This window comes from Equus przewalskii, chromosome 14 (assembly GCF_037783145.1).
Source record: "Equus przewalskii isolate Varuska chromosome 14, EquPr2, whole genome shotgun sequence".
NCBI lineage: Eukaryota > Metazoa > Chordata > Mammalia > Perissodactyla > Equidae > Equus > Equus przewalskii.
In genome coordinates this window covers 19,158,818-19,180,766 of record NC_091844.1, presented here as the reverse complement: position 1 = coordinate 19,180,766, position 21,949 = coordinate 19,158,818, and the positions used below count along the sequence as shown (strand labels likewise).

At 39.2% G+C, this 21,949-nt stretch overlaps 1 protein-coding gene across 4 annotated transcripts in view; it reads left to right on the top strand.

Annotated features, from left to right (window-relative positions):
* DNAH6 (dynein axonemal heavy chain 6) overlaps positions 1-21,949 on the top strand; it is a 257,763-nt gene that overhangs the window by 94,697 nt on the left and 141,117 nt on the right. For all 4 annotated transcript variants that reach the window (XM_070573711.1, XM_070573712.1, XM_070573714.1 and 1 more), the window contains exons 25-35: positions 29-193; positions 278-391; positions 1,952-2,077; positions 2,163-2,318; positions 2,597-2,758; positions 9,398-9,535; positions 12,405-12,572; positions 14,529-14,677; positions 16,062-16,169; positions 18,403-18,958; positions 19,743-19,865. In XM_070573711.1, the coding sequence (XP_070429812.1) occupies positions 29-193; positions 278-391; positions 1,952-2,077; positions 2,163-2,318; positions 2,597-2,758; positions 9,398-9,535; positions 12,405-12,572; positions 14,529-14,677; positions 16,062-16,169; positions 18,403-18,958; positions 19,743-19,865 (1,965 nt within the window). The remainder of the gene's footprint in view (positions 1-28; positions 194-277; positions 392-1,951; positions 2,078-2,162; positions 2,319-2,596; positions 2,759-9,397; positions 9,536-12,404; positions 12,573-14,528; positions 14,678-16,061; positions 16,170-18,402; positions 18,959-19,742; positions 19,866-21,949) is intronic.

The window sequence follows — 21,949 nt, the reverse complement described above, 5'->3', positions numbered from 1 at the left end:
TGTTATCATTGCTCTGATTATCTTCTAGGTTAGCTTGGGCAAAGGCCTCAAAGCCCGAGGCAACGTGGAGGAGTGGCTTGGTAAAGTGGAGGAAGCCATGTTCACATCTCTGCGCCGCCTGTGCAAAGCTGCCATCGCTGACTATCAGGGGAAACCGAGGACAACCTGGGTGATCGCTGGCCACCCTTCTCAAGTAACTTCCACTTCTTAAGTTTCCATCTCTGAATCCTTTTTTGGTGAGATGCATCACATACTTCAGGAAGATGTTTCCATGCAGGTGATCCTGACCGTTTCTCAAATCATGTGGTGCCGCGATTTGACAGAGTGTTTGGAAAGTGAAAATGGCAATCGTGTAGAGGCCCTGGAAGCTTTTGAAAAAGTAAACTTTGAGGTGAGATTTTTAACGGGGTGACATTGAACATACCACTGTGCAGGGTGGTCTCAGCTGTTTTTCTCAGCACGGTTAATGCAAGTTCACTGTATTTTAGAAATTTTAATGCTCTGACATGACTTAAAGCTTTGGGATTCTCACTAAAACCACTTATGTTCAAGTTTTCTTAGGGATACTACCTTGGTATTTGTGCAATATTTTTATGAATACTTACAAAAATAGGAGGAGAAAACAATTCAAAAGGAAAATGTCAGGATTATAATGATTTGCACCATTTAAGGAGAAATTGTATTTACTAGGTCCTGGATATCTCTCACAGAAGTTTATTCAGTCCAGGAAAACCCCAGGACTCATGACATTTCTATTCTTAGGCTCAAGACGTGCTTTTCTACTATTTTATAGAACCTTCAGGCAGCTATCAATAAAATAACAAATAAATGAAAGACTCTACCGTTCTACAAGAATTTTTAAGCTACAGTTGGGAAATGTCATTTTACAGCTATGCCTAATCTTTAACTCCAAATTCAATTCTACTTCCAAGCAATGCTGCATTTTTAAAGATTGATCCTTAATACAGAAAAAGGGGGGCCAGTCCGGTGGCTGAGTGGTTAAGTTTGCGTGCTCCACTTCGGCGGTCCAGGGTTTTGCTGGTTCTGATCCTGGGCACGGACATGGCGCCGCTCATCAGGCCACACTGAGGCGGCATCCCACATGCTACAACTAGAAGGACCCACAACTGAAATATACAACTATGACTGGGGGGATTTGGAGAGAAAAAGAAAAAAAAAAAGATTGGCAACAGTTGTTAGCTCAGTTGACAATCTTTAAAAAGAAAAGCAGAAAAGGAGGTAACAACTTTCTTGAAATAAGAGAAAACTCTCACATGAAGGTCCTCGATAGAATTCCATGTCAAAGATCCCCAGAGAAAAGACTTTCTAAAGAAAGCCCCATTGACCTCTCTGTGGAGGTGGCCCCCAATCAGGGTCAGTGAGTGAAAATTCAGCCCAGCAGGTCAAGGCCTTCAGAGGCACTGCTCTTCTCTGAAAAAGATTTAGGCATTTAGGTGAGAAGCAGGGGCTCAGTCTATCAAAAGTGCTTTCATTCAGTCATTGGCTTGGTTAAAATGCTCAGGTTTTCTGATTACCACAGAAAAAACTATCCCTGAAAATGAGGAGTGATGCCTTACTCACATTTAATTTTTGAGGAGAATGGTCTTCTCTGGAGAAATCATCACGTGGTGGTCAAGAGCAGGGCTTTCCTTGAGACAAATGTCTCCTCAAGTCCCCTTTTTGCCACATCATAACTGTGTGACTGCCATCAAGTTACTTACCCTCTCTGACTCTCAGTTTCTTCTATTGTAAAATGGGGTTAAAGATAGTATGTACTTCATAGAAGTCTTATAGGAATTAAAAAGTTAAACCGTTGTCCTGTTTGGTCACAGAATTAGAGACTCTTAAAATTAGACTTGGCAAATGTCTGCTCCAAATTTAATAGTAAAAAATATATATGTAAGCTAATTTTTGACAGTTCACTTTTCAAAAATTTTCCTTTAATTTGTAGAGGTTAAATGCCCTGGCTGCAATAGTTCGAGGCAATCTTCCTAAATTACACAGAAACATCCTAACGGCCTTAATTACTATTGATGTACATGCAAGAGACATAGTCACTGAACTTGTTCAAGCCAAGGTAACTGTTTCATTTAAGTAAAATCATATATTTCTCTCTGAAATTAGTGTGTCTAATATGTGTATCATTGTTATCACTTACGTAGGTAGAGGAAGTCGAATCCTTTGACTGGCAGAGACAACTGCGCTATTATTGGGATGTAGACCTGGATAATTGCGTAGCTAGAATGGCGCTCTCTCAGTACACTTATGGCTATGAATATTTGGGTGCATGCCCCAGATTAGTTATTACTCCTCTCACGGTAAGTGACTGATCACTGAGATTAGTGTTGACCCAAGAGTGCTTCCTTATCAAAACAGTCTTGAAAAGTTTCATCTAACATTAACTCTTGAAAGGATTTGCCATGTCTACATCTTTGTGAAGTAGAGATTTGCGGTATTTAGTTATGTGCTTGGATCTCAATTGCTACAAAACTTTTGGTAGAAAATAATGACCCTCCTCCTGTAGAAAGGACAGGACTTATAAATTTGTGGCTAGAGTCCGTTCCCTTCAATAATGACAGTTTATCAATTTCTTCAGGATCGCTGCTACCTGTGCCTCATGGGGGCTTTGCAGCTTGACCTGGGAGGTGCGCCAGCTGGTCCTGCTGGCACTGGGAAAACCGAAACGACCAAAGACCTAGCAAAAGCCCTTGCCATCCAGTGTGTGGTCTTTAACTGTTCTGATGGTTTGGACTACAAGGTACAGTCCCAATATCTGAACCCTAACATTAAATGTTTCGTGTGTCTCTCTCTACTTGACCCATGCCATGATAAAAGAAGGAGAGAATGCGGTGATAGCAAGCAAGGGAAACCAGTGGGGCATGAGATGGTTAAAGTGGAATAAATAGAGCAAGGGAGAAGAGTCAACACGAGGTGGTCTGTATAGTCCAGGTAAGAATCAAGCCTCAGGGAGGATGTGTCCAATGGTGATAAAATGAAAAATCTGTTCATATGGTTAAGTAGAAAGAAGTGAGATGAGACAAAAGGTAGAATCACAGGGAAATCTAGGAACAAGGAATGAGCTTACATGAAGAGATGAACAGTTCAGAGTTGTGTATTGAAAATGAAATATGTAGGAGGCAAGAATTCATGGTGAGATTTTTCAATATCATAGGACCCCTTTACACTCTTAAAAATTATTGAGACCTCCAAAAAGCTTTTGTGTTTATATATGGGTTACATTTGTTGATATTTGCCATGTTAGAAGTTAAAACTGATGCAATTTAAATATTTTTTGTTTTAAAATAACAATAAATCCATTACATTAGCATAAACATTTTGTGTGAAAAATATCTATTTTCCCAAACGAAAAATTCAGTGAGAAGAGTTACACTGTTTTATATTTTTGAAAATCTCTGTTTGGCATAAAGAAGACAGCCAGATTCTCTTATTTGCTTCTGCATTCAATCTGTTGAGATATGTTATTTTGGTTGAAGTATTTGAAGAAAATCTAGCCTCATGCAGATATGTACTCTAAAAAGTGAGAGATATTTTAATAACTTTTTCAGATAATTGTCAATATTCTTTGAAACTACACCAAAACTTGACAACTTTCAGCTTCTTAAAGATTATTTGCAAGGCAGAAACTGAAGACGTATCAATTAGTTTTTCATATTCTGTACTCTCATGAGAGAACGAGAGGGGAAAAGACAAATGACATTTTAGTACTATTATGAAAATACTTCTACCTCACAGACCCCCCAGAAAAAACTCTGGGACTTGCAGGGATCCGCAGATGACACTTTGGGAACTGCTATTTTAGCATGTTAATTCCTAATTTGGAAGATTGAGTGTCTCTTGAAGAGGATCTTCAGAAAAAGACAAAAGCTGTCCTTGTCAACTTCCCAGTCAAAACGTCACGGAGGAGGAAGACTTCTTAGTGGAAAGAAGACACTCTGCCACCCCCACCTCATCCATACCATTCGGGAAGGTGGTGGCAAGAGCGTCCTCCAGGAGCAGAAACAAGAGAAGGACAAATCAGCCATCAGTGTGCATGCATAGAGGATGCTGGCAGTTAGACTTGGTCCCCTGGTGGACTTCCAGGACGCATACATGAAGGGAAAGAAAGGAGCTTCCCATAGGCCTCAAATATGTTAACATTGAGTCTTTTTTTAATATAATTTTTTTAATTTGATTTTTTTTGTTGAGGTAAAATTGGCATGCAACATTATATTAGTTTCAGATGTACAACATAATGATTCAATATTTGTATATATTGTGAAATGATCACCCCATAAGTCTAGTTAACATTTGTCCCCATGTATAGTTACAGAATTTTTTTCTTGTGGTGAGAACTTTTAAGATCAAATCTCTTAGCAACACTGAGTCTTAAAACTAAGGGAACCTGTACACCATGCTTAATCATCATAGGGAACAAAATAAAGTCCCTTTTATAAATATTACAATTAAGTGATCCAAGCCCTTAGAGCCAACCTTGATCAAAAAATGTCTTTATCCCCTTCCTGGAGTCCTACCTCTTATGCCACTTCAGCAAGTAATAACTTCAGGGTGATCAACAGGGCTGATGCAGACTACACAAAATCACTCTAATGGAGAAAAGCTTCCTTCTTTTTGGCTTCTGTTGGTGCCATTGACACCTCATGTCACTGTTGTAAAACAATGGTCCAGGCTGGGAAGTCCTTGAACACCACTGAAAACTCTTTGATGAGCTGGCTATGGCCACTTCTCAACCCTGATGACCAGCATCATTGTGAGCTCTGACTTAAGAAAACAAAAACAACCAAACCAAAAACCTGCATGATAAAAACTCTCAACATGCGAGGAATAGAAGAGAATTTCTTCAACCTGATAAAGAGCATCTAAGAAAAACACACAGCTGACATCTACTTATTGGTGAAAAACTGAATGATTTCCACCTAAGATCAAGAACAAGACAAGGATGTCTATTCTCCCTTCTATTCACCAATGTGTTAGTGGTCCTAGCCAGGGCATTTAGGCAAGAAAATGAAATAAAAGGCATCTAGATCGGAAAGGAAGAAATAAAACTATCTCTATTTACAGTTGGCATGATCTTATATATAGAAAATCCTAAGGAATACACACACACACATGCACACACACTATTAGAACTAATAAACAAATTTCAGGAGGATTGCAGGATACAAGATCAATATACAAAAATCAATTTATTTCTATATAGTAGCAATGAATAATCCAAAAATAAAGTTAAGAAAACACTTCCATTTACAATAGTATCGAAACGAATGAAATATTTACAATGAGATTTAACAAAAGAAGTGCAAACTTACACTCTGAAAACTATAAAACATTGTCGAAAGAAATTAAAAAGAACATAAATAAATGGAAAGATATCCCATTTTTATGGATCAGAAAACTTAATATTGTTAATAGGGCAGTACTCCCCAAATTGATCTATAGATTCAATGTAATCTCTATCAAAATCCTGGCTGATTTCTTTCCAGAAATTGACAAGCTGACCCTAAAATGCTTATGGAAATTTAAGGGACCCAAAATTCACAAAACAATTTTGGAGGAAAATAGAAAGTGACGTTGGTAAACTCACACTTCCCAATTTCAAAACTTACTACAAACCTACACTAATCAAGACAGTGTGGTACTGGCATAAGGACAGGCATATAGATCAATGGAATAGAATTAAGAGTTCAGAAATAAACCTTTTACAGTAAACTGATTTTTGACAAGACCGTAAAGACAATTCAGTGTTCAGTAGTCTTTTCAGCAAATAGTGTTGGGACAACTGGATATTCACATGCAAAAGAATGAAGTTGGATCCCTTCCTCACCCTATATATAAAAATTAACCCAAAATGGATCAAAGACCAAATGTGTAACAGCTAAAACTATAAAACTCTTAGAAGACAATGTAGGTGTAAATCTACGTGACCTTGGATTTTGCAGTGGCTTCTTAGTTATGACACCAAAGCACAAGCAAAAGAAAAAATAGGTAAACCAGATATAATCAAAATTAAAAACTTTTATGCTTCAAAAGAAGAATTAAGAAAGTGAAAATACAGTCCACAAAATAGGAGAAAAAATTTTGCAAATCATATATCTGCTAAGGGACTTGAATCTAGTGTATATAAAGAACTATTGCAACTCCATTATAAAAAGATAGATAATGTAATTTCAACATGGGCAAAAGAGCTGAAAGAGAGTTCTCCAAAGAAGATACACAAATGGCCAATAAACATAAAAAAAGATGATCAACATCATTAGCCATTGGGGAAATGCAAATCAATATTACAATGAGGTGCCACTTCCCTCTACTTGGATGGCTATAATCAAAAAGACAAATAATAACAAGTGTTAACTAGGATATGGAGAGATTGGAATTCTCATACACTGCTGTTGGGAGTGTGAAATGGTACAGACACTTTGGAAAACAGTTTAGTGGTTACTCAAAGGTAAAACCTGGAGTTACCATGTTATCCAGCAATTCTACTCCTTGGTATATTCATTCCCAAGAGAAATTAAAATATATGTCTACACAAAAACACAAATGTTCATAGAAGCATTATTCCACACAACAAGTGGAAACAACCCAAATGTCCATCAACCAATGAATGGATACACAAAATATGGTATATCTGTATGTGATATTTGGTCTAAAATTAAGGCTCAATATTATGTGTTGCTTTGACATCTGGTAAAATCAAGAGGGCCTCAAATGGCCTAACTGCAAGTTCCCCTCCCAACTCTGTGCCTATGGTCCCCTAGTCAAACCACTCTTATCAAAAGGTCCAGGCACAGTTCTTGCTTATCCCTGGCAGGTTTCAGTTCCTTGCCAACCTGCAGAATTATTCAAACAAGGCTATAACATCCTCCCACAGGAACCAGGGACACCCACCCTCTGAATACTACAGAGGCTGCCTCCCACTGCCCCTGGCTCTTCACTCTGTTCCCAAGGGCAACCTCGTGTGGCCCTGTGTGGCATGTCATTCCTGGGAGATGTGCACTCCCACCGGCATGAGTGTGTGCCATGAGACACTTAAAGTCACAGGATACACATGATTCATTTAATCTCAGACTCTAGAGCAGGAGTCAGCAGACTTTGTGGAAAAGGCCAAGGAGTAAATATTTTAGGCTTTGTAGACCATAGAGATTCTGCTGCATCTTATCAATTCTTTCTGCTGTTGCGGCATGAAAGCATATTGTCACTTGGGTGATGTGAGCAGGGAGGGACGTTTTTACTTTTAATTTTGGATCTTTCTGTACAGTTTGAATTTCTTCACATGAAGATATTTCTATAATTTTAAAGGCTAGTTTAATAAATCTTTTATGGAGCAAAGTGGAGTATAAATAAGAATAAATAAAAATTTAAATTTCTTATCATTAAATGTAATTGATACTTTAGGGGTCAGCAAACTACAGACCACAGGCCACCTGTTTTGTAAGTGGAGTTTTACTGGAACAATATCAAGGATTATTCATAGTGCGATTTAATGAAATAATTGGACCCATAGAGAATGATCAATACATAATCATGAACCCTCTGCCATTCTTCTGAAAATATTCCAAGCAACAGGGTTAATGGAGTTTTTAAAAAAATTTTTTCAGCTTTCTTTAGCATTAGCATCACCTGACAACTTGTTAGAAATGCAAATTATCAGGCCCCATCCTAGATCTACTAAATCGAAAACTCTGGCACTGAAGCCTAGCAATCTGAGGGTTTTTAACAAGCCCTCCCAATAATTCTGATGCACACTCCAGTTTGAAAAACTGTCCCAGAGCCTGCTCAGCTGCCGCTGTTTATGTCTCATTTTTGTTTCTTTCTTATATTTCTTTTTCATTTGCTGGAATACTTCCTTGAGCAAATTTTTTTCCCATTTAAGTTTATAGACGTCCAGGACTGCCATCTACTTGACTGATAATTTGGTAGAAGGTGGAATTACAGGTTTAAAATCATTTTCCCTCATGACTTCAAAAGGCTTACTTCGTTGTCTTCTAGCATCGGTTTTGCTAAGGATCAGACTGTTAATAGCTTAACACATTTTGGGGGGTGAATACTATGTTACTTCCTCACTACCTCTGGAAGATTACAGGGTTTCCTCTTGAGCCTTGGGTTCTGAAATTTTACCAGGCTGGATCTAGATGAGACAATTTTCTTCATTCATTTTGTTTGGCATTTGCTGAACTTCTTAATCAGGAAATGTATGTCTTTTCAGCTTAGTAAAACTTTCTTGTGTTCCTTCTTTATTTATCATTATATCTCTGTTCCCAAACTCCTACATCTGTTTTCCACTTAAATATTCTCGTATTTTATTTTGCTTGTTTAAAGTAGTTTTATTTGGTTAGATTGCTAAATACATAAATAATCTTATTTTATCTTTTAAGCAACAGCAAAAAAATGAACTTATTGAAAGGATGTTGGGATGGTGGGATATCTCCCAGAATCCAAAGAAGAGTTGAACAATGTTGAGTGACTTGGGCAGGGCAGGACGAGGGCAGCGTCAGCTGCCTCTTCAGCAGTCGCAGCTTGAGGGCCTTCCCTCTGTAACCTTGCCAAGAAAAGGGCAGGTTCACATTTCACATTGCAGAAGTGGGATTCTAAGTGGCAAGCTGAGCTCAGGCGACCATACCTCTAAACCCATGGGCTGTGTTAAAAGATAAACTGAGGCATATTAAAAATTTTAAGATTTTATTTGAGTAGAAATCAATTCAAATTGGGCAGCATCAAAGCAGAGTGGCTAGGAGCGCTCCGCTGATGAGAGCTAGGGGAAAGACTTTATAGAGAAAAGGCAGAAGCAAAGCAAGGAAATCGACTGGCTGTCTTTGTACAAATGCTTAACCCAAAGCTCAAGCCTCTAAAGAAATTTTACACTTTAGATGGCCACAAGTACATATTCATTCTCCTCCACCATTAGAATTCGGCTGTAGAAGAAATTAAGAAGTAGCACCTTGAGCTGTGCTGCTCTGCTTGTGCTCAGGAGCTGCTGTGTGTTGTCTCCCATCTATAGGACCTTGTAAAGACAACGAAAGCTTCCATTAGCTAAATTTTTCAAGTTTTTTTCTGAGTCCTTAAGCGTGTCTATTCCATGTGTTTGTTTCTTTGAGCACCTGTCGAGTATTTACACAGGTGAGTGAAGGTTATGAAAAAGCAGGAAAATTGATCAGGTTGTCATTTTATTAAAAATAAAAATTAGCTTTAATCATGTAGAGAGAGACAAAAAGATAGTTCCTCTTATAGAAAGGGGCTAACTTCTGACAGAGCCCGGTATTCCCATAAAATGATTGTTTATTGCAGATACTGCCTCTTTTTAATATTTCAGCTCAAAATATAACTTTTAAAGAAGTATAACCATGCAATACAAAGTTGAGTGGCATTATTTTGCTTTCAGATGATGGGGCGCTTCTTCAGTGGTCTGGCACAGTCGGGGGCCTGGTGCTGCTTTGATGAATTTAATCGAATTGACATAGAAGTTTTGTCAGTCATCGCACAGCAACTCATTACCATTAGGAACGCCAAAGCTGCAAAGGTAGGGCACTGGGCAGTGGCCTATAGAAGTAGCATTTCTTAAGTTTGTAATCAACTCATAGCATGTTGCATTTTAGGAAGGACAATGCTAACTTCAGCTTGTCTATTCCATGATTCCAATGTAATCAGTGAGTACTACAGCAACAGGACTGAGTAGGGTGAATTAATTTCTCACCCAGGCAACTCAGAGAAACAACTGTATGTCAGACACTGTGCTGGGACCTGGGGATACAGAGATGGTGAGACCAGGCCCTGCCCTCAAGGAACTCTCTTCTTCCAACCCCCAACACATACACACACACACACACACACACACACACACACAATAATAGATGCACCCACACCCTGTACTCTCTCCTCCACCTCCTATTTTCCTCCTCAGGTTTCATGTTCTTGCCTTTGACATTTACTTCTGTGCTAAGTTTCTCTAATGCTCCCTCTTCTGAACTCCACTGCCATCATCATGGCCCCCAGGCTCAGTCTAGTACTGGTGGCAAAATGGGAGAGGAGTTCTGGTGCCCTTGGCTCCTCCAGAACTCACCGGACTGGAAAAGCTGAGGAGTGCAGGATCAGATGAAGAGACTAAAGTGGCCCCACTCTTTAAAGTTTGTTTTAGCCCGTATGAACATGTTCCTGGAAAAAGGGTTTTGTATTGAGAAGCTGATGGCAGTGCAGGATGGGGTCAAGTCCCTGCTACTCCGTGTTGACCTTCTGAGATATGATCGTGAGATCCCCAAGGGCAGACTGATGTTCAGCCTGTACAAACCAGGACAGCCTTGCCAGGGTTGAATATTTAAATAGCCAGTGTCCCGAGCCCCTGGAGGGTCCCCCTCCACTACCTTGGCCCCTTCTTGAAGAATCCAAGACCTCCTCTGATCCAGCCATAAGGGTTCATCCTGGCACAACAAGGTGGCCTCTGGGCTCAGCTCTAGCTCTAGGGGAAGGGGCCATTCTCATTGGCAGGTGCCCTGCTAAAGACTCGTTAAATATTTTTATCACCACCTCTGCAAAAAAAGCAAATTATAGAACAAATAAAAAGAAAGCAGAAATTGGACTTTAATGAGCTGTTAAATTATACAGATAATTGTACTTTACACTTACTTCATCTTCACACCAAACCTCTGTGAAGTAAATGGCATTTTCCCAAGGTTACTAGTGAAAAGCTTTCAAAGACGTTAAGAAATATTTCTGAGGACACCAAAGAACGAAGATACACACCTAAATCTATGTGACCCTAAAGTCTGATTTCCTTCAACTACATACCCTCCTGCCTCCCACATCCTCTGGGGAGACCTGTATTAAATGCAAGGACCCCCGGATATAGCATAATTTGTAAGTAATTATCACCTTGCTGAGCAATTAGCTGAGAGCAAAGCATGAGGAGTAAGGGAGAAGGGACAAAAGGAACGATGGAAGGACTGAAGCATTGCCAACTGGAGGCAACCATGTGAGGTGAAAGGAAGGTAGGATGACATCTGAGACTAATCAAACCTCACCCTCAGTTTTACCAGTGGCCAGATGAAATAGTCGGAGTGAAATATATCCCCAGGAATAGACAAAGAAACTAAAGCTCAGAAATGTACAGGTTTGAATAGCACAAACAGCCATTGAGTAGCAGCAGGTCTCTAGTTGTATTATCCAGCATTTTCTCCTCCAGGCTATGACACATCTCCCCAGCTCCATCCTGGTCTTCCCCCATGTTCTTTATGTCTGATAGTAGTGCCTTCACTCAGTGGCCCAGCTAGAAACCTGGAATTCATCTTGAATTTCCCCCATTACTATCAACCCCAGAATCTAAGCCACGACCAAGTCCATTTAGTTGTATCTGCTAGATGCCTCTCATCCCCAGTGATAACCCCCTAATGCTGGCTCCCCAATAATAATTCCTTACTGACCTCCCTATCTAGAGTCTGTCCAACCTCTCCACTACCATCTTTGATCCTATCATTCTGCTCAAAATTCTTCTCTGCTTCCCCCCACCCATGGGACAAAAATCTAAATTCCTTAGCCTAGCCTGCAAGATTCTTGATGCTCAGACCCCAGCCTACTTACATTTTCCTCCTAGAATTTTACCCTTTAGTGAAGTGAATAAGCTGGTCATTGTTGACCATGCATTGCTGCTTCTTGTCCCTGCTCCTTTTGACTGGAATGGCTGCCCCTGCTTGTCTATGTGAAACGCCCCTCCTCATTCTTCAGGGCTCAAGCAGGCTCCCTGCTCCTCCTGTGAGCTCTGCTCCCCGTGGGCCTTGCACACACCTCCACTGTAGCATCTATTACACTGCGTGGTCACAGTTTCCAGGTCTGACTCCACACAGCAAGCTCGAGAGCTTCTCGAGGGCTCAGGAGTGAGTCTCCTTCAGTTCTCTATCTCCGTGTCTAACCCTCTGCCACACCTGCAGCAGATGCTCAACAAGTGTTTGCTACTGAATAAAAGTGAAGGGGTGGTGCCAATAACTGTAACAGTGGGGCCTCAACCACCCAAGGACTAAGGTCAGATTAGACTTTCTTGGGGAATACCAGAAAGTGGGGGTGGAGAAGGTTTAGTGGCGTTAAGTCTAAGTTGAATTGAGGAGTTTCAACAAAAGATGTTAAGGCCCAGAAGATTACAGGACAGGGCCAGGCAGGAAGAGACAAGTTGGGCAAGGCAGGGGCAGAGAGGCAGAGAGCACAAAACACTGAGCCCAGAAGAGACTGGGAGTAGGTAGGTCAGAATTAGGAGAAAAACGTTTCCTGTTGTCCAACAGCAGGATTCAGTAGTCTTTATTTGAATGCTCCATTACACACACTTTGTACTCAAGTAGTAATTATGGGAAAGAATTTACAAATGTCTGGAGAAGTGTTAACTTATACTTTCTCTTTCCTTTTATTAGCTCTCTAGATTCATGTTTGAGGGGCGGGAAATAAAGTTGGTCATGACTTGTGCAGCCTTCATCACAATGAATCCTGGCTATGCAGGCAGAACCGAATTGCCAGACAATTTGAAAGCCCTGTTTAGACCCTTCGCGATGATGGTTCCAAATTATGCCTTGATTGCAGAGGTGAGCTTCATATCATAAAGCAGCAAAAGTTTAAGCTTGTTTCTTTTATTCACCATTTGATTTTATTGAGGTAGGAAGATTCCTTTATGAATGCACTCTGGCATGTATATATGCCTCACATAACCAAGGCTGTACGTTGTTGTTGGCTCATAAGCGTGGAAATGATTGTTATCACGTAGAATGCTTTGTTCTCTGTGTGTGTGTTTGCCCAGACTGGTTTCTGGAATATAGGAGGCTCCTAAAACAGGAATGAATCAAGAAGTTTAATTAACCAGTTCATTGGGGTTTATCAGTACATCTCTTGGAATTAAAATGTCTGAATTCATTCTAAAAATACTGTATTATTGTCACTTCTCTTTGTGCATTATTTTTTATTAGAGTCAAAGGATATTGGTTAGGAGCAATACTAACCACTGTGGGCAGGCAGGGGTGGGCTTGTAGTCTTGTATCAGCTTAGTCCGAAAGTAGCAATCATTAATAGATTATACTGTATTTGTTCTTTCTCCATCTATCTAGGAATCTTTCTATTTAAACCGGTTTTTGTTTCTCTTTGCTAGCTACAAACAAATGTATTTCAATTTTCTAATATTTTTCTTGGCACTTTTTACTGAGGTAAAGTTTGTATATTGTAAGGTGCACAGATCATAATGGTACAACTCAGTGAATTCTTACACGTGTATCCACCTGTGTGACCACCCAGACCAAAATATAAGGTGTTTTTAGGACTCCAGAAGGCCCCTAGTGCTCAGCACTGCATTTCATAACAAGAGACACTACCCCTTTTAGGATGGAATTTCTCAGAAAGCACAGATTATCCCTGTGGCTAATAAATTCCTTTAATAACAGCTTATTTAAGATATTCTTCTATATGAAGTAAAAGTAATTACCTAAGAATAGAATAGACCATGCCAAATCCTATCTTTAGAAAAATGACAACTTTTATTAGTATAATGCTTCCAGCAGCTTATGGGTCCCCCGGTGCCCCCTGTGGGCATTGTTGGGTGGCAGGCAGTTAAGGCAGGTGCTGTCTTCCTTCTAGACCCTCTGTGGACAGGGACGATAAATGACCTCCTCATTGTCCAAAGCTGGTAAGAAGAAAACCAGGTTTAGAACTCAGTTCAACATTTTCTTCACATCTCATGCTTTGTTCTATTGTCATATTACTCAGTAACTAATTGGAGAAATTTAAAAGGCCAGTCTTATATGTGCTATTCCTATTGTTGTGACAGATGGAATGAAGCAAGGTCTGTCGTCAGTAAATATTTTTAATGACCTGCAGTGTGCAGAGCACTGTACTAGTAGGCGGTAATAGAGCAATAAACAAACAGACACCAGTAAGAAGTGACTGCATCATTTTAGCTCCTGATTCTGGGGCCAACTGCCATGATTCGAGTAGACTATGAATTCAAGGAAGTGTCCACACTCACCTCCACTGTCATCATGGATTTATTTAACCAAGCACACAGAAACTTGTCGGAAGCAAGGTAGCCAGCTAGGGCAGGGGAGAGGCTGCAAATCTGCAGTTTCCCTTGACTTCCAGGGAGCCTCCAGGAAGCACATGGACATCTCTGATCCTGTCCGCAAGGGTGGCATTCCTATTGGATTGGAGAAGCTCAATTCTTGCTTTTGTACTCAGGCCTTATAACACCATCTAAACTGGACATTTTCAAACAATTGGCTCTGCTGCTCCTTGAGCCAAATGTCGCCAAGGCTACATCCTCATCTATAGAAATAAAGCAGAATCAGTGCCCAGGTATCCCCGTACGATAGCCCACCTCCCACCTTCCACCTTCTTACGGCACAGAAGACCCTTCTCCCTTCAGTCTACGTTTCTTTGTGAAATGATATAACAAGTTGGAGAGATGTAATGCCCAAAGTAGATTTTTAATACATTGGTATTATGCTAATATATTGTTATCAATAGAATAAACATTGCCTTATACTTTGCTTTTCTAGGTAATTCTATATTCTGAAGGATTTGAATCCAGTAAAATATTAGCAAGGAAAATGACTCAGATGTACAAGCTTTGCAGTGAACAGCTCTCTCAGCAGGATCACTACGACTTCGGCATGAGAGCTGTAAAATCTGTACTGGTCATGGCTGGGTAAGAAACCAAAGTGGGCAAGAGTGAAATTCCAAACTGTGTCATCAAACGCTTAAATGGGTAATTCACAGAGGCCCTTAAAGCAACATAGTAAGTGATTAATAAATGTTAGCTGCTGCTGTGGTCATCATTCTTACCCTGTTACTCCCATGCCACAGTGAAATGGGGGCTCTCTCCTCATCCCATGACAGTTCTTCACTGTGAGACCCAACATGGTTGGCCCCAGACTGAACCTGAGTCTCGCCTAGGCTTTGGCTAACTTTCATTTCCCTTGATCTCATCACATACATTGAGTTTTAGTGTACAAAAGCCTTCACTACTATAAGATAGGATGATTAGGCTTAAAAGGCATACAGTTTGTTGCGCATATACAGTAATTAAGTCATACTTGTCACCACCTGACAAAGCCTGAGCATAAAGAGAGACTTCAGTTTCTCTTGTTCCATCTTCAGTCCAAGCTTATGTCCTAGACTTCACCTCTGTCTTTACAGTATGATCCAAGACTGAGCTTCTTTCTAGTTTCTAGTAAAGCAAGAGCCTCTTTTCAGGCCCCATCTTCTCTCTCTATAACCTCTTGAAACGCCTCCCTCTGGAATCCCCAGCTTGTCCAGATCTCTGAGGGAATCTCTCCTCTCCGTAGTCCTTCCTCTCAGGCCATGACTCACTGACTCCAGCTGTGCACATCCAGGGCCCCTTCTGCCTGGTTCTTGTATCCCTGGGTTCTGCACAAACCTCCATGCCCTTCTCCACCCTCTGTTCTTTCTTTTTTCACCTCCCAGATACAGTACTTCTCCTCTTTACAGGATTGCCCTTTAAGGACCAGGGATAGTAAGGAGTTCAGAGACAATTGCACTCAAAGAACACAGCTACAGCCCAGTGGGCAAGACAAACAAACAACCGGTCACCTCGGATAGAGTGTGGGGAGGGCAACCATAGAGCTGTGCCCAAGGTTCATCAAGGCAGGCATAGAGGAACTTTCTAGACTAACTGGTCTGGGTTTTGGATGGAGAAATAGAAGCTGCCAAAAGAGCAAAGCAGGGCCTTCTGGGCTGAGAGAAAAGGAACTCACAGGGCAGTGAACCAGAATGATGTATTCAGGGAACTGTAAATTCAGGCTGGATAAAGTCTGGATTGGTGGTGGAGGTTGAAAATTTCCTTACTCTGCTCAAGGCTGTGTAGCCAGTGCCTGACTTATCCATGTGCTCTGATGGAGAGGGACCCTGGGCGTGCAGGGGAAAATGATCCTCACCTCCAGCAGAAATCCACAGGGGAGGGCCCTCCGCAGCTTTTTGCAAGAGGAATCCCTGACCCACACACAGGTTTGGAAAATCATGTTCAGTATTATGTTCTCGCAATGTCATCTGAATTATTCCTTTAAATTTAGGTCTTTAAAAAGAGAGAACCCAGACCTAAGTGAAGATGTGGTGTTGATAAGAGCTTTACGAGATTCCAACTTACCAAAATTCCTAACAGATGATGCTATTCTGTTCAGGTAAGTTTTTAGACGTTACAGAATAAAGCACAGCTACCGTGTAGAGGTACCAGTCTTATCTCCAATTACATCGTCTCTAACAAGGTAATAACTTTCTCCTCTTTTCTAGAGATACTTATTGCAGTTTAAGAAATACTAGTTTAAAATAAAGATGGTAAAGTTTTAGCCTCTATCCAAGTATTTATTTTTTTCAAAATATCGGTCACCAGGCTGTGTGCTATACAAATTAGCATTTGGTTACAAGTTTCTGACCTAGGAGAAATTCCTGACCCAAAAAAATCAGACTTGAGGATTAACACAAATGTGATTGCTTTTATCTATTTCCATTTTTGTTATTTAGTTTTATGTTTACTCAAGTCATACATGTGTGTAGTTTAAAAATAAAAGTGTCACAAATTAGTCTCATGAAAAACAATGCTCCCCTGCCCTCACCAACTCCCTCTTCCCAAAAGCACTCATTTTCCAATTCGTTTATTTATTTATTTATTTTTATTTATTTATGTAGATATTTTGCTCTTTCCCTCCATATTTTTTAGTACCACGTTTATGACATTTCTTGATTTTTCAGTTTTAGATATTACCTATTATGTTACTAAAAGGGAGATGAAAATGTGCATATGTACCTCTTGCCCTACACCCATCCTCTCTGTATAGTCATATTTCAAAATAACTTGAGATAAATATCCAGGGTTTCCATCATTTATTATAACTATATAAATATTATCCACAGCTGAGCTGTTTCCCTTATTAAATTATCTAGCTTTTAATTTTCCCTGCATTTATTAATACTTAGTTTTTATTTTTTAATTGTTTACCTACTTTCCTATAAAACTATCACTAATTCATTTCCAAATTTTGCCAGGGTGTAAATCTCCTAAAAAAAAAATGTCAATTATGCAAAATATTCTAATGAATTTGCCTCCTTGGAGCCTCCTGTCCTGCTGCTCTAATCTGGACTGGTTGCTCATTATCCCTGGTGCACAACAGTCATCCTGGGATGTCCATTTATGTCTGTACTGGGGATTCCTTTTGCCTTCATCCTCTATCAGAGCCACTGTTTTCCAGAACATATGTCTGCTCCCTTTTGGCAGAACACAATGATGAAAATTCCTAATCATTTATCTTTGCACACTTATGATATTTCTGTAAGTGAGATTCTAAGAAGTAAGTTCCCTAGGTCATAGGGTATGGACATTTTTAATTTAGATGGATTCTATCAAGATGTCCTCCAAAGACATTTTACATTTATATAATGGTTTTATGAAAATGCCCAAAAGTGATAGCCTATTTTAAGGTGCATTTCTTTAACTATTAGTATCATTGGGCATCATTTCTTGTGCTCATTACTCATTTATGATAGTATTCTTGGAGCATTTTTCTGTGGTACTCTTTTTCTTATTGATTTGTAGGAACTCATAAACTATCTGATATAAAAATTGGAAATATTTCTCTGTCATTCAATCTTTAAGTTTATGTATAAAGCCTTTTTTCTCACAAAACTTCGCTTTTTGCTTGTTTTTATTTTTTCACTTTATTAACTTTTTTTTACAGTTGTAGATTTCTTGTCTTTCCTAGACAGACTGTCCTACTACAGTGTTGTAAAATTCATCCGTTAGATTTTCATCTGGTACTTTTGTTGCCATTTTATGTTAAGGTCTTTACTACATCTCAAATGCATTTGTGTATATAGCGTGAGGTAGGATTTAGCTTCCTTTTTATCAATAGAAACATCCCATATTAATTGTTCCCCACAGAAACAGTCAATTTCCCCCTTACTCCCTTTTTTACGTAGTACTAGTTTTCTACTTCTATTTCCATCTTATTTTTTTGAATATCCATATATAGTTATAAGCACACATAAATCCTTTTGGAAAAAGTTGAGATATATAAATATAACTTTTAAAATAGACGGATAAATTCATCACTTCCTATATGTTTGGTACTATGCCACATACTGTGAACAATACAAAAACATAAGAGATATTCCTTACCTCAAGATGCTCCCAATATACTTAAGAACATTGGTCTACTGTAAAAGAAACAAACAAAATCATACAGTATCAGAGAAAGATAGATTCTGGTGTAACACATAGGACAGACTAGTACTGTGCATGTTCAGAAGAAAAGATCAATGAGAAAAATAAGACTCATAATAATGTTTAATCAATTGTACAAATATGGGAAAATATCAGTGACCAGCAGTTCCTAATTGATTTTATTTTTGTTTTTTCAGTGGAATCATATCTGACCTTTTTCCTGGAGTCCAAATTCCAGAACATGATTATGGTATATTGCAGTCAACAATCATAGATGTCATGAATGGACAAAATCTTCAGCCTGAGACATGTATGGTTAAAAAAGTGATACAGTTCTATGAAACTATGCTGGTAAGGCATGGTGTTATGTTAGTCGGGCCAACAGGAGGTGGCAAGACCACAGTTTACCAAATACTAGCAGAAACTTTGGGGAATTTGCAAAAACTTGGTATAGAAAATCCCTTTTACCAACCAGTTAAAACATATGTTCTTAATCCTAAATCAATTACAATGGGTGAATTATATGGCGAAGTTAATAACATAACCTTGGAGTGGAAAGATGGTTTGATGGCACTAAGTGTCCGAGCAGCTGTGAATGATACTTCAGAAGACCATAAATGGATCATCAGTGATGGGCCAGTAGATGCTCTTTGGATTGAAAATATGAATACGGTGTTGGATGATAACAAGATGCTTTGCCTGGCTAACAGTGAGAGGATTAAACTCACACCTCAAATCCACATGCTTTTTGAGGTAAATGTTATATTCCTTACTGTGGCGTGAAGTCATTCGTTAGATTGGCATAACATCATTAATTTTTTTTCTCTTATTGATGTATCATTGCTATCTGTAAGGCCTACTATGGTGTTTTGTTTGCATACTAAATACTTATCAAATTGTCCTTTTGTAATAGACTGTCCGTCCTGACAACCAAAGTCTCTCAGATGTTCCTGTCTCACTATAAACAGGAAATACAATAAATGCTGGCTTCCCCAGCACTTGTTTCTTTTCCTTTGGATGTGGTTAATATATATAATGGTGACTTCAAATGATTTTAAATGCTTTATAAGTTCAAAAAATAATTTTTTAATATGAACAAATTATCCCTCTATGGTATGAGTATTTGGTGAAGGGATTGGAAGAAGAATGTGGACCAAATTCATCTACAAAATATTATGGAAGATACCACCCCTGCTGTATTCATTCATCAAACACTGCCTGAATGCCTACTATGTGCTATGTATTGGATACAAGAATGAAAAAGGAAAAAAGAGAAAAACAAAGAGAAGGAAAAAGAAATACCTATACTTTCCCATAAAGATTTGATGTATCTTCCTGTACTCAAGGGGTTTTTTTCACTTTATGACTCACTTGACTTTCCTTCTCCATTTCTGATTACTTGCAGCTCTCCCATTCTCTTCCATGTAAAGTCTTTCAGTGTTAACTTAAACTTTAAACGTGTAATTCATTAACATTGAGGTTGGAGGAATAAGGAAGTATCATTAGCTATTTCCTGTTCAACTTTCTTCAATTTTAGGTGCAAGATCTAAAGGTTGCCTCTCCTGCAACAGTCAGTAGATGTGGAATGGTGTTTGTGGATCCTGAAGAACTGAAATGGATGCCTTATGTTAAAACCTGGATGAAAGGTATTTCTAAAAAAGTAAGTGCAACTAGATACTCCCACCATATCTCCATCTGTCAGGGCTCACACTGCTCTTGAGTGCCCACATAGCAACAAGCCTCATTGTGCTTGTTTGAGGGAATTACAGCATTGTACCTAGACTCTCCCCATAAGAATTCTTGGGATCCTCCAGGAATGTTTATATGATCCCTAAATCTGTCCTCATTACTTGTTACCTCAGCCTGCCTGCCTGTGTACCTAGTCCCTCTGGTTGCTGTCTGTCCTGCCTGGCTTCTTCCCAAACTGGTTCCTCTCAATTACAAACACAAACCACTTCCTTGAGTCCCCCAACACACAGGTAGAACAGGCTGGGGCATTAAAAAAAAAAAAAAAAAAGACTTGGGATAATGAGAGGGAATCACAAAGAAGGAAAAGAACATATAAAACCAGGCACTAACTGTCATTGTTTTTAGATTTTAGGAGCCCCTTATACCTCTGAGAGCCAGAGAGAAGAGAAAACCAGTTTACCTCCCACGCAATCTTAGGTCCGTGACCCAAGACACATTCTAACCTCAGAGGTACTATTCCACCCAAAGAAGGAAAGCTATTACATTATTACTCAGAATAACTCAGTTCCATATTGTCTTCTGTACCCTCTCCATCCTAAAATAGGATTTCTCTTTACCTTAGCTTAATAAGCAATCTTTTAAAGTGTTTCACCCATCCCAGTCCCCACTCCAAGAAATCCATCTTCTTTCTGCCTCTCCCCCTCCAAAGATGAGTCAGAAAACTATTGTTTTCTTCATTCTTAGGCATCATTTTAAGAATATTGTAGTCTATTCTTACAGTACCTTATTAAAGGAAATAATTCTCAGAATTGAGAATTTATCATGGGATACCATAAGATTTATGGATTTTAAACCTTCCTGAATTCACTTTTTTTCATTATTAGACTTTATTATTTAGAGCAGTTTTAGGTTTATAGAAAAATTTAAAACAGAAAGTATATAGAGTTATCATATAGTCCCCCTCCTCCAAATATGCTTTCCTCTATGATTAACCTCTTTCATTGGTGTGGTGCATTTGTTAAAATTGATCAAACAATATTGATACATTCTTATTAACTGAAGTCCATAGTTTACATTAGGGTTCACTCTTTGCCTTATACAGTTCTATGGGTTTTGACAACAGCATAATATCATGTATCCATCCTTATAGTGTCATATAGAACACTTTCACTGACGTAAAAATCTGTGCTCTGCTTATTCATTCATCCACATTCCTTCCCAACCCCTGGCAACCACTGATATTTTTACTGTCTTCATAGTTTTACTTTTCCAGGATGTCATATAGTTGAAATCACACAGTATGTAGCTTTTTCAGATTGGCTTCTTTCACTTAGTAATATGCATTTAAGTTTCCTCCGTGTCTTTCTGTGGCTTGATAACTCATTTCTTTTTGGTGCTGGATAATATTCCATTGTATGGATTCACATACTGAAAGACATCTCAAAGCTTCCAAGTTTTTAGCAATCATAAACAAAGCTCCTATAAACATGCACGTGCAGGTTTTTGAGCGGATGTAAGTTTTCAACTCGTTTTGGTAAATATCCAGGAGTACGATTGCTGGATCATATGTTAAAACTATGCTCAACTTTGTAAGAGACTGCCAGTCTGTCTTCGAAAGTAGCTGTACCATTTTGTATTCCCACCAACAATGAATGAGAATTCTTGTTGCTCCAACATCCTCACCAGCATTTGGTGATGTTGGTGTTTTCGATTTTAGCCATTCTAGTAAGTGTGTAGTGGTATTTTGTTGTTTAAATGTGCAGTTCTCTAATATATAGTGTTGAGTGTCTTTTCATATGCTTATTTGCCATCTGTAAATCTTTTTTTTTCTTTTTTGAGGAAGATTAGCCCTGAGCTAACATCTGTGCCCCTCTTCCTCTACTTTGTATGTGGGATGCCTACCACAGCATGGCTTGATAAGCAGTGCGTAGGTACACGCCTGGGATCCAAACCAGCAGACCCCAGGCCACCAAAGCAGAATGCGCAAACTTAACTGCTACACCACCAGGCCAGCCCTACCATCTGTATATCTTCTTTGATGAGGTGTCTGTTCAA